General features: G+C 35.7%; 1 protein-coding gene across 6 annotated transcripts in view; it reads left to right on the top strand.

Annotated features, from left to right (window-relative positions):
• STXBP5L (syntaxin binding protein 5L) overlaps nucleotides 1–13554 on the top strand; it is a 184587-nt gene that overhangs the window by 81847 nt on the left and 89186 nt on the right. For all 6 annotated transcript variants that reach the window (XM_077174258.1, XM_077174256.1, XM_077174255.1 and 3 more), the window contains exon 5: nucleotides 7279–7413. In XM_077174258.1, coding sequence (XP_077030373.1) covers nucleotides 7279–7413 — 135 coding nt within the window. The remainder of the gene's footprint in view (nucleotides 1–7278; nucleotides 7414–13554) is intronic.

Genomic DNA, 13554 nt, shown 5'->3' with positions numbered 1-13554 from the left:
AGAGGTTCATTTCTTACATTCCAATCCACAAATTAAATTTTTGCTGTTGTACAAGCAGCAGTGACTGTGATGAATACTTGTATCTAAACCAGTATAAAACAAAGAAAAATAAAACTGCTCTCTGGACTGATTGGGTAAGATGAATAGTCTGAGATACCAAACTTGAAAGGAACATCGAGAAGCAGAAGTCTAGAAAGTAACTGTTACCACTGCCTTGACTCCATTTTTCATTCATGTTTCTTTATAAGGAACATGTATTAGATTGCCTCATGTAAAGCATTTCATTTTACTGTCTTACATTGATCTTTACGGATATGAGGTGTAAGCTCAAGTAATGTCTTCAGGTGATCCTACTGTCTGCAGGTATTGGTTGTTCAGTCAGGAAGTAGGCACAGTGGTATGTGAGCTAAATGATGACTTGTTTCACAGTTTTCAATGTAAATAGTTTGTGACTTTCATTATTAAGTTAAAATTTATTGGTAGAGATGACTCACGGTGTATTTATAAACAGAATAGTCACATTCAGCTCTGAATTTGGTGGAAAAATGCAATTAAGTTTTAGTTCTTACCTTTCTCATTAGATAGATACTCTTCATCTACCCAGTCCTGTCATCACCTTTATTTGCAGTGGATGCACTATAGCCTTAAAACAGCAAATATTTGAGCAGTCTGTATAACACTCTGGAAAAAATCCAGAGACAGAATTGTTAATGCAGTATTTTGAGAATATAATTTAGCTTAATATTCCTTTTATGTCCAGATATTCCTAAATAACAATGGGGTTTATCCCATGTTATGCTGTCATCAGGATGCAATGCAGTTTGTGTTCAGGGTGTTTTTATCTCTACTTCACTTTCTTCTATGTAAGTAATTAAAACATAAAATAAGACAGATCAACTGATTTTAATTCAAAATAAAGGTTGACTGTTGCTAGCAGAAAATATATGTGAAAGAGATTTTTCTTATTTTAAATTAAAACTAAACCACATTATTAAAAAACTACAAGTATCAATCTCAAAGGCATGTTTGGTTCATTCACTTTCCACTAGGATCTGTGTGTGCAGGGCTGCTAGAAATTTTTGAAATTATCTTATATGGTATTTGGGGAATCTAGTGTGAATAGGAGAAATACTCATGTTGTGATTAGTATCACCAAGACCCTGAAAGGAAGGAACTCTCCAGATATGTTGAACTGCTCTCTATTTCATTTGGCTCTTAGTCAGCCAGTTAGTAATTTAAAGTATTTCCTCTGCTCTTACATTGGCCTCACAGACTTTGCATACTCTGCAAGTAAGTTAAAATGAGAGTTGAAGTTAAACATTGGAACTCATAATAATGGAATTCATCTTGGGTTTCTGCCTTCCTAGGGCTTCCTGGTATATAACAATACCTCCTGTAGCAGAGGAAATGTTGTTATTACTATGCACAGACCCAGTTCACATCTATCTGGGGAGCTGCACCACCATCTGCTGAAAACACATCACATCATGTGGATAGCAGACTGCATGAATTGCTGCTATTGTTTATTGTTACATGTCTTATGATGCTGATGAGCTCCAAAATTATATATAGACCAGGAAGAAGATTAAATACCTCCAGAGGCCAAATAGCTCATCATTTACTTTCTTTGCTAGATCTGCTGGAAACTACTCCTTTCTTTCATTGTCAGTAGCTTTAACCTGTGCTTCTGTTTAGGCACTTCAGGTCAGCTACAAATTACTTTGCCTGAATATCTGTCCAAATCTTCCTGTGTCCATGTTGTGACTTAAAGCAATGATCTTAGCTCTAATATCCTCTACTAAACTGATGGAAAAGTAACCTTACACTTCCTGAGAGTAGTGGGTAGCCAGAAGCTACCTCAGTCCATTTTCAGCCACTGGAGAAGGAGGGGGCACTAGATGAGTCTGTTGTGCTTTGTTTTGTATTACTTTTTTTTTAAATTACCAAAAGATTAAGGGAGTAGGAGGGAAGAAAATAAATTGTGTGGGAATAATTTGTGCTTGCTGCTGGAGGGAAAAGAGGACTGATACAAAGTCATGAAGCCCCCTCTGCAGCTGTAGTTTTTTTGTTGGAGTGGAGAAATCCTGCAGAAGTCAAGAAGGAAGGGAAGGATTTATGCAGTGTTCTTCCCCTGTTGTGAATATTCACTGAGGGCTACATAGGCCACAGATTCCTCTCTAGAGGAATCCTTTCAAAGAGCTGCTTTGAAAGAGGACATAAGATCAGTCAGTCATTGGCAAGTACCAGGGATGCTGCCCAGTCCATCAGGTGGCAGTGCCAAGAGAACAGCTCTTGGGAATGACCAGCTGAAGGAAATAGCATAAATTAGTGGAAAGTACTGAAAGCACCAGAGGATGCTGCAGAAACTCCTTGGAGTCAGGAAAAAAACCATAATCACTGCAGCGAAAAGGTAGACTTCTGATAGCCATAACCTTCTTCAGAAGGTGATTAACTTTCTCAGCAGCTGAATTCGTCCATGCTGGGGCAACTCACTGTAAATTGGGTGTAAGACAGTGGCAGTCCCTTAGGAGCCCTGAGAGCATAGGGCAGGGCTAGGACTGTGACTGGCATGGGCTTGCTTCCTGTCAGCTATTCATGTTCCCTAGTTACTGCTCCTTCATGTTTTATCTCCCTCTTTTCCTGTAAATTTGTGAGATTTCCATATTTCCTGAAAACCTGGATGCTGTAGATTATTTTGGTAGGATTCTGAAAGGGAGCTCAAGCTAATGGGTTTTTTTCTGTAGAAACTTATAGAAACAGAACTCTGAGAGTCAGTGCTGGGCATAAGGAATACACAGTTTCTATGCTTGTTCATATTTAAGATTATCTGTATAAAGGGAGAAACCACAGTGTAAATTTAATTGCAGTTTTGATGTCTATAAATGCACGACTAAATAATTAAATTGGAATAACTGTTTCTCATTTTGACAAAAATGCAATTTACTTTCCACCCTTCAGCAGGTCTTCCCACTCACCACCAGCAATAGTGTTCCAGGAAACTTTTCATGCTAAAAAGAGAAAAAACAAAAATAACAAAGCAGAGGCAAAAAGTGCTCTCAAAATTATCTTTTCTTTTTCCTAGAGGAATACAATTAACATAATAAAGATGATTTTAAGTAATCTGAGAGTTTTTACTAATACTTTAGAGGCTATAGCATTCTAAATTATTTTAACATTGTAGTATTCTACTAATATGCAGTGAGGTTTTGGCCATGGTTGTTAGACTTTAGAGTGCTGAGATTTTCTGAAAAATATACCTTTTCAAGATTTGCTAGTCAGAATATATTCCTTTCTAAAATAAAGTTCAATGTTTTGACAATGCCTCTTTCAGTTATTCCATTATATCTCTTTTTTACTTTCATAATTTATGTAAATAATATGGAGTTTTTTTAGGACCTTAGCAAAATAGTTTTCCTTACTAAATTCCACTTTAAGCATTTTAGTTAGTACCTCTGATTTTTTAAAAATTACTATATCCTACAGAATATTCTATATCCTGGTTTGTCATTTGGAAAAAATTATAAGATGTTTCAGACTGTTCTGGCAGAGTAGAAACACCTTTTTTTGTATCAATTCATCAATTTTTCGCTATTTCTTAAAATGATCAATAGGATTTATGTTGTGGTTTGCTGCTAAGAATGTACAATATCCACATTTCTGGCTGACTTTCTGTTAAGTGATCAACAATGAGAAAATCCTCAAGTTTTCATTTAATTTTGTTGCATGTTATCTCAATCAGATTGACAATCTGATTAAACTTTGTCAGAAGCACTTCATACTGACATAATTCAGTACAACCCCTAACTTCTTAAAAAGAAAAATAGCCTTTCTTTCTTTCTGGCTTATTGACTCGTTTTTGTAATGGCATCAAAAGACATCTTAATTTGCTTGTGGGATATATGACTAACAGAGTCATATAATAGAATACCTTTCATCCCCAATGAAAACTACAGTATGAGACTTCATTGTTTTCTCTTGAAGAAATCATTATGTAATTTCAGTACTTACTGAGATGGAAGATGTTCATTAAAAATCTGAGTCTTGCTTCAAAGCTTCCAAGCCTCAAAGTCAAGTTAATATTTTCTGTAGAAGTGAAAAGACTATAATATATAAAGCAGTTTGAATTTAATTTACATAATGTAAAATAAAACTACTTCAGAGAAGTGCAGAGTTTTAGGAGAATATGAAAATCATATCGGTTTGTTTGGTGAAGCCTAACAATATATTGTATTAAAATGCCTAGTAATCCCTGTGCTCTAATAAGTTTGTTACATACCTGGATTTTCTTCAAGGGAGTGCTACTTTCTTATAAGCTCACATATTGTAAAAGGTTTCATAATGACATTTATGCATTTCATAATGTTTAATAACAGTTTGGGTAAACAATAAAGATTCATAGGGTAGTTTTCATTGTGAAAGAAAGAACATGCAGGATACTTTCTTACGTGGCTGTCCTATACATTTGGCAGAGCAAAATGATATTATTTAAGAGAAAATAGTTGGGCTTAAGAAAACAGGCATGTCTGTGGTGCTTTTTTTTCCATCATTTAGCAATACATAATTCTCTTTTGGTCCTTCATATTGTGCATCCAGGCTTAGTAGTGACTGGTGTCTGGGATTTCAGATAGGCCAGCAAGATATTAAGTCTAGTAACTTATGACCTAACAACTTTTTGGTAGTTACTACATTAGTCTGATTTTTCTCTTGCTATAGGACCTTGTTTTTAAAGCATTATGTTCTTGAAATTTTAAACCTAAGGCAGGCAAATGGAGGACATGCAACACCTGGGAATGCAGACCCCCACTTTTTCTGTTGGTTGTTGTGGCAGTGTGTCTTAGAATTATGACACGGAAGCAAATCTCTAAAAGGATGAAAAGCAGCCCAAAGCTGCCTCAAACAGTGTGTGAGGTGATGTTGAAACTTTATTCATAATCAAAATGTTGAATTCATTCTTGCACATGGGAGATCAAGTTTTCTGCAGTACCCTGTAGTGGCTTGTGCTTGGGTTTAACAAAGGACTGAAAAATAGCTTTATCCTAGGATGACTTAAACCTGCTTAGTCTGATGACACTACTGCAAGAATTTGGAGTAGCAGCATTCAAGTCAAGTAGGGCTCACTTTGGAATTTAGGATTTTTTTGTTAGTGACTAGACAGCTACATTTTCAACACTTTCAAGTCAAAATTATCTCCTCTTCCTGTAATTTAACAGTTTACCACAAACAAGTGTTGGGTGATCTTCAACATGAAGCGATTAAGAGGGTTTATTAGCCAGAGAAGTTTTTTGTGGGACCTAGCAAAACATCCATATGCTTTGCAGTGCAGGAAAGGAGAGTAGAGGTAGCACAGAAATGCAAGAAATGAAACAACAACAACCAAAAAAATGGACTAAACAAGAATTTAACCAGAAGTGAAGAAAATGGTGCACCAGAAGAGAAAACAAAAGAAAGTGTTGTTTAAAGGAAAAGGATCAGGAAAGATGTGAACAAAACTTCCCTTTTGAAACTATGAAGCCAAAACGGCAAATGGTTCCTGGCACCTGTTACGAGCAGAAGAATAAAGCTCATAGCTTGAGCTCCATCAAGGATTATGTAGGTGGCATATACCTTCTGCAGTTGTTTCTGTTGGATCTTTGTTGGTCTGACTGTATCCACAATTTCAGTATTATGTTGCTGCTTAAAGGCATTTTTAGTTATGCCTTCTAAAATATAGCTCCCATTCTCAAAGCAATTCTCTTGAAAAAGCTGGTGCTCTTTCCACTAAAGGCTCTGGAATTGTTGCCAAACTTAGACAACTGATGGTAAAATTTAGCCCTGTACAGCAGGACAGATCAAAGGCAATCTCATACTTAGGTCTGGCTTTAATCAACAAAACAAGATTTCTGTAAAGGATAAGCCTTATTCCATGATTCCACAATAAGTTTCTCCATAAATTACAAATGTGACGACTCCATATTTCAGCTGTATTCAATCCAGTGTGATGCATAAGTACAAAAAAGTAGTTTTCCTCACTTGAATGAATCTAGCATTAAATGTACTGACAGTTTATTAGATACTTGGAAAACTACAGAGCTATGCAAATACTGAGTATAATCTGTTTGGAACCTTTTTGTTTGTTGAGAGTACTTTACAGGGAATCATTACATAAAGTATATTTAATTTGTATAATTATTGATCAATTCCTTAAAGAGTGGCAAATGCTCTACGCAGAAGACTTTACTTGACTGAGAGAGCCAAATTACTGAAAGATTGCCAACACCCCCTCACTCCTTTATAATAAACTCAAAAAATTGCTATACTATAAGAATTAAATTTTTTTAATATGCATGCTTTTAAATATTGTATGTACTTTTGTGGTGGTTGAAGGTGCTAAGGAAGAAAAAATTGAGTTTGTATATAAAAGCCAGAAATGGCCTGTTTGTGGAACTGAGTGATAAATATAATAACGTGTGACATACCAAGCAAAATACCTGCTTTTTTGTGAACATTTACAAGACTGTACCATAAGGTTGGATTAAGTTTCAGTCTCTGTAGGTAGCATGCATTCACTTACATTTTAGTAGCAAATGTTTTCTCATCTCATAGATTTAGTTTTGTTTTAGTGTATGTAATATCTATATAATATAAAAGTAACCTGAACCTACTCATTTGTCATCTGTGGAAACTTTTATGTATTATCATGAGAAATTGTCATGACATCTTTCCAAGCTAATGTAGCACTTTTTCATCACCTTGTAATGAGTGTAGGGTGCAATGTGTCTGTGGTAGTTCAGTTTTGATAAATGCTCTTATCTAAGGCCCTGCTCTTCCAGATGGCAAATAAATGAATGTTTTCTCGTGTGAATTATGGTATTATTCTTCTGTTGTGCAAAACATGAATTCCACTGATGTCTATAAAACTCTGTTTGACTGGATAATCTGCTTATTCTGAGAAAGGATATAAGAAAGCCTTCCTTAAGAGTCTTGACTACCATCAAAGTGCAATTTACATACTCATGGAGATAGATAGACTTAATTCAGTGCTCAGGTGATGCTTCTCTTTTGTCCTGGCCTTAATATCGGCAGGCAGGATGGCCCTGTTTTGTTTCATGTTCTCTTTTATCATTTTCCTGGAGATGACCCCCAGAACCTGCACATTCTTCAGAATGCCTTCTGGGCAGGTTTTTCTCAAGTTATAAAATGGAAAGAATAATTCTTTCAGCTGCAGAAGTGTTAAAAAATATAGTTAATGTGGTATTCAGTCACTTTTATTTTGTTGTTTTGTGTTTTTTTCTTTTCCAGGATTACTTACTGCCATCTACCTTTCCAGAGTAAATGGCTTTATGTTGGAACAGAGAGAGGAAATACACACATTGTAAATATTGAGTCCTTCATTCTTTCTGGATATGTTATCATGTGGAACAAGGCAATAGAACTGTAAGTGCAGATCTATTTTTTTTTTCCATTTGTATGTGTGGCCATTTTCATAGCATAAATTAAATTTAATTTTAAAGAATTATTTGGTTTTTCAAATATTACCAGATCTTTTGAAGCCTTTAATTTCAGTGAATGCATTTGCAGTATTATGTGTTTTTTTACAGGACATTAGGAATCAGATTTATGTTGGAGACCGTAATTATATTTCATGTAAAAGAAAAAAAATTGGTACTGTTTAACTATGAAGTTCCATGAAATACAGAAAGTCTTTAATCACTAAAATTCAGATTTTGCTATTTTTATTAGGAAAGCTTGATCACCATGTCCTCCATCCTGTGAAGAAAATAATGGAGGGTATTCGCCCTAACATTCTACAGAGAATTTTTCTTCATTGAACTGTGGAACTGTAGGCTTCTCATTTAGATGAGAAGGGACAGGAGGAGGTCTCTAGACCAAGCCTCCTGCTCAACACAGTGAGAATTTGAAGGTTAATTCAAACAGATCAAAACCTTATTAAGTGATAGGAAATAGAATGAGTGCCTATTAAATGATAATTTTCTAACAAGCTAAGCAAGGTGCCTGTGTTGTGGGTATGAAATGGAAAGAGACATACAAAAATCTGGGATACATTTATGCTTCCTGCAAGGCTTTCCTTCCAAAAGCCTTGACAGAAATGAAAAACTCTTTCTCTGCTGGTCCCTCTGTGAAGTTCCAGCAAGAGGAACTTCTATAGGAAAGCTCAAAGTACTTCTCGAAGTTTCTGAGACATTTGCTTCATGTTGTGAGGGACCTGTAACCTCTGATAGTAAACTGAAATACACTGATCTCAGTGAGCCAAGAGAACAGTAGCTAAGAGCAGGGTTACAGGCCTGCAGTGTAACCCCAGTTCTCAAAAATCCCTTCCTTTCTTTTCCCTCTATTATTATTACTAATTACTAATTACTCTGTCCCCCAGGTTGAGCTGATGCCTCATTTTCTTTCTCCCTCTCTGCCCTCACCAAACTTCATAGGCACAGTTGTAAAAATCTAGGTTTACCTTCAAAGGACATAAAACCAAGGATTCAAATAGTAATCAGGATTCAGTCTGCTGGTAAATCTTTCATCCATTTCTCAATTTTGGAATGTTTGGTTGTTCTGCCCTTGTGGGACTGCTTGGCTCTGTTTAGTAGTTTTGGCTGCAAAAAAGTACTGCTGGAAAACATGGTTTCCACCAGAGTATGATAATTTTGATGAGTTATTCAGGTGGAAAGTATCCTATTTTTTTTCTGTTTCTCACTTTGTTTTGGTGACATTGACATATTGGAGGGCTTTTTAATTTCTCTATTTTAGAATGTCTACATTTACTACATTGAGTAGATATGTCTTTAAGTTTTTGGGAACAACATGTTTTCATTTTGTGTGCACTTGTAATTTTCTTTCCTCCAGAAATTATGATGTTTCTATTCTATAAGGAAATAGATACAAAAGTTTTTTATGGACTGGAAGCCTTCCACCAAGTTTCCCTTTCTAATTATTTCAAAATTCTTCTGGATAAATGTTTTAACATTATTTTAGGGGTCACAACAAACATTTTTCATGAAAGTAGAGTAGAATGATGCCCCTCTTTCTATATGGAAAATAAGGGTTGCTTTCTAACAAGCTTCACAACTGATTTGTTGACATAGGCTAGATGCTGTGCAATATGCTCCCTCTCTAGAACCTTCAAGGAAGCAAGCAGCCCCTCCTAACTATCTTCTTTGTATTTTCTATGCAGGAAAATATCTAGAATTTCAAAATTTTCTCTTTCCATAAGTTGTAAAAGGTAATAACAACAGAATAAACATAGACTTTGTCACCTCAAGTACTTAGATGTGCTGCATGGTTACAAAAATGGGTTCTTCTTCTAAACAGCAAGTTTGCCATGTACTGTTTTGTTGATAGGTGAGCACAGAGGTATTGAATGAGGTATTCATTCATTACTGCTTCTAGTTCTACCAGTTTACAAGGATACATTGATCCATGTGAGCAGTGTGCTTCTCTAAAGCTCCATCCTTTCCATCCAATCTTACCATGTACTCCTTGATATGGAGTGGAGGAAGTTGTCCTTGTCAATCTTTTGCAGGTGGACATGGGATCACATGTGTCTCCAGATTAGTTTCTCTGTATTAGAGGAAGAGGCTGGTGGGAATAATTGTGATGTTTGCCACAGCAGCCACTTTTATAAATGCTACAGTCCCTCTGAAGTTGAAATTGGGTGACTCAGTAAAGTAATTTGAATGCTCTCTGGTAATAAACTCTGATGTCTGTTCCAGTATTGTTGCTTTCCTGCATGCAAAATGGAATGTAGATTAGCTTTTAGAGGAAATGTTATTACCTTTAAATGTAATTCATGAGGATGAACTTATGATTGTAGACTTTCCTTTAGAATAATATTGAGAAAAATGGTGGAAAGAGCAGTTTTATTTTGGGCCATGGGTATGTTCTGATTTTATTATATTTTTAATCTCCACATTATTTTCATATAATTTTTGCATATTTTTCACATTTTAGTATTATAGAATCATAAAATAATTCGTGTTGTAAGGCTTCTCTAGAATTTTCAAGACCAACTTCTTGCTTGTAGTAAAATCAGGTTTTTCTGGGGTGTATAAGTTCACAGGGTCTGTTGATATTAGGTGCTTTCAAAGATGAAACAAAATAGGAAAATATATGTATGTAAAATTCAGGAAAATCTTCAGCCTTACCATGAACAATATAAGGGGCAATGGTGCTCGTAACATTATGTTGAATTCTGAGCCAATGATAACATTTCAGAATCTGAAGTGAGCTTGAAGATGTTACTATTCTCTATAAAGCTTGGAAGGAAGGGGATTACCTTTGCTGCAATCATATGTCTTTCAAGCTTATTGGCAAGAAAAGACCAGTAAAAGCCATTGCTCTGCTGCTGTATTCAAGTCCTCAGCTTAGATGGAGGGTTTATAAATTGAATTTTAAGTGTGACAAGCTTGTGTATCATCTGCTCTAACAAGCCTGAAGGAGTTCATCCCTCTTCATGCAATTCTCATCCAGTTTCTGAAACTGAAGGTCTACCAACATAACTTCTCTTTCTTTTAATTGTCCCCTCTTACTTTTCACTGATTTGTATCTACTTCTAATCAATTTTCCATGTAACCTTCATCGTCAGAAACAACCAAATAGTTTGAGTCATGAGGCCTATCAAATGCCTGCAAGAATTTTTTTGTAACAATGATTCTGTTGCAGTGAAAGACTGAGGTGAAAAGGCTTGGTAGTTTGAAGACTTGAAGGGGAAACAGGTTTAGATGCAACATTTTTAGACTTTGCAAATGATGCAAGAAATCTGATCATCTTGTCCTGCACAGCTACTTTTACTTACAAAGTTGGCATTTGGTGCAGAGGGCTTTTTTTTGTGATTTTCTTGTCTACTTTTGTATTTGAAAGATCTCTAGAGCATAATTTTTTTGAGTGATAGTGGTTTTATGCCATATTCAGAAGCATCTAGTGAAGATACATGTCAAAAATATGATTGCAATATATATTTCATCATAAGTGTCTATTGTCTTCTCTTAGGAGAGAACATTCAGTGAGCTTAAACAGAATCTAGTGTTAATTAGAAATTAAGGCCTGAACAGATAATAATGCAAAGGAAACAGATTGTTTTTCTTTTCTTTTTTTTTTTTCTTTCTTTTCTTTTTTAGATTATTTTCAGAACTGAGTTGTAACCAATTCTGGAAGTAACAGGAAAAATTTCCCTCTTAAATTATCTGCACTGTCTGTGTCTCAGTGGATCTGTCCTTGAACAGAGCTGAGAAAAAACACAAGCATATGGGTACCAATTCTTGTCTCAGCCCTTTCTATCATCTCATGCATCATCAATACTTCAGGCCACACAGAAGAAATCTTCTCAGCTAAGAATGAATAAATCAAAACTTTTTCACTTGTAATTTCTCTGTCATGTATCAGAGCTAGTCCTTTGCCAGAGGGGTTTGAGGCTCATGATACTGTTTCGTTTTCTACTCTCTAATAAGCAAACAGTTTATCTCTTTTCCTTCCAAATGTTTGGAAACAGCTTTGGAAGAGAAAAATAGTCAATGAGCCCAGCATGTCTCCATTTACTCCAACTACAATGAGATCAATTTTCACAGCATGATCATACATTTGGGAAAGTCATCTAGTGTTGGAAAGGAGAAGAAGATCTTTATGTGTCCTCTGAATTCCAAAAATGAAAAACATGCATTATAAGCCCCCAGTAAGATTCCAGTGTTTTAACACCCCACTATCTAATGAATGAATAACTGAAACTTGCCAAAATGTATAGGATTTGAGGGATCAAAGAATTGGGTAGACTGGAACTATGACAGAGCCATAACTTTGTATCTCCTTTCTTAGCCCTTTGTTTGCCCATCCCCATTTCCTTAAATGGAAATTCAGAGTCGGTAGATCCACAGCAGTAAGGGAAAGTAGTACAAGGAGGAGAAGTAACAGTCTAGAAGAATCTGCTACCCCCTCTGTGTGCAGACCCAAATGGAGAAAGTTATTCATATAAAGAAAGCACAATTTTCAAGGCTTCCTTTTTCTGGACATTTCAGCAAGGATGTCTAAGACTCAGAGTCGCATCTTGAGGTTGAACTGATTCTTGCTTACTCCAGCTCCCAGCTTTGATCCACATCATATGAATAGTGTGTCTAACTTATTGATTCTCTTAAGTTTCTCAATGGCTCTACCAATGAAAAGAAGGTCTTAAATACCCTGGAGCACTGCACCTTAATGGAAGGCAGAACTGTGGTTGATGTCTGACTACTGACACGGAAGAAGTATTTGTCTATGCACGTGTTTTTTCAGCACATTCAGTCAACTTCAACTTCATAACAATGACTAATAGGATGTTTTCTTTCTTTTTCCCCTCTCCTAACTGCTTCTATCATGTTCTAACACCAGATTTTTATCCTTCTCAGAAATCATTACAGTACTTCTCCAACTGTGCAGACTATTTTTTCTTTCAAAAGGAAAATGGTTTTGATTTGATTCTATTTTGTCATAGCATACTTTTACCTGCTTTAAAGATTGTCTTGGTATTTGAAGTTCTTATGACAGTATTTAAGTCACTTAATTTCTTAGAGTGCATAAAACCTCCCAGGATGATTGAGGAATACATCATCTGTGTATTTTCCACATTTTGCTGGGTTCAGATTCTACCACTGCTTAAGTCTTCTTTTGGTGTTTGCTAATTTTAGGATAAAATAATCAAATAAAAGCTTCCATCCTTACAAGTCTTTTGAAAACTGTTTTACAGTGACTGCTGTCTTAATTTCAGTGCAGTTCTTCTGAGTAAGAGTCATGTCTTACAGCATAACCACTCTCTCATTTCCCCAAATGAATATACACCAAGTAAATTAATACCTGCTGCTGTCAGGAACAACTTTTGATGAAGTGCAAAACAACTCAAAAGTATCAGTATCTTCTTACCAAATGCCTAGTTTTAGTTCTCTACAGCTGTCATGGGAATCTTTGGTTCCATTTTTCAATTCTGCAGTCTGTTTTTTTGTGCTTAAAGGTCAACGAAGACTATGAAATGTTGAAAGTTTTGTATCGTTAGCTCATACTTTTTTCTTGCTCTGTTGAAGTTAGCTTTCATTTCAGAAATTTTTTACTGCAAATCATTGCTGATAGTTTTTAGACTTGACCTTCTTTTTTTTCTTTTTTCTTTCTGCTGAGTATTGACTTGGATTTGTGTTTTATCCTTTTTGTGTCTTTTATTTTCTCAGTCATTCTCAGCTGTACCCTGACTGCTATTTGGAAATGAAAAATGCCCTGGTCAACTATTTCACTTATGCCTTATTTTCACCTGCTGATTCTTCTTTATTTTTCCCTTTCTCAAGGAATAGGATCTAGTTAGTTTTTATGCAGCTCCCCAAGGCCAGCTTGAAGGAATGCCTATACACAAATATCTGTCATCAACAGTAGAGTGCTTTATTCACAATAGCTTCAAATCTGGTTGGTTTTCCAGCACCTCTTTGTCCTTTCCAGGAGCTGTCAGATCTCTGCTTTTGCATTTAACATAATTCAATGGCACGTTTTTTCTTTGTAAGCAGTTCCACAATGACAGTGTCCAACTCTCCAACCTTCTTGGCAACTTTACTGTAA

The sequence above is a fragment of the Agelaius phoeniceus genome, chromosome 2 (genome assembly GCF_051311805.1).
Source record: "Agelaius phoeniceus isolate bAgePho1 chromosome 2, bAgePho1.hap1, whole genome shotgun sequence".
Classification (NCBI taxonomy): Eukaryota; Metazoa; Chordata; class Aves; order Passeriformes; family Icteridae; genus Agelaius; species Agelaius phoeniceus.
This window is presented reverse-complemented; position numbering and strand designations above follow the sequence as displayed.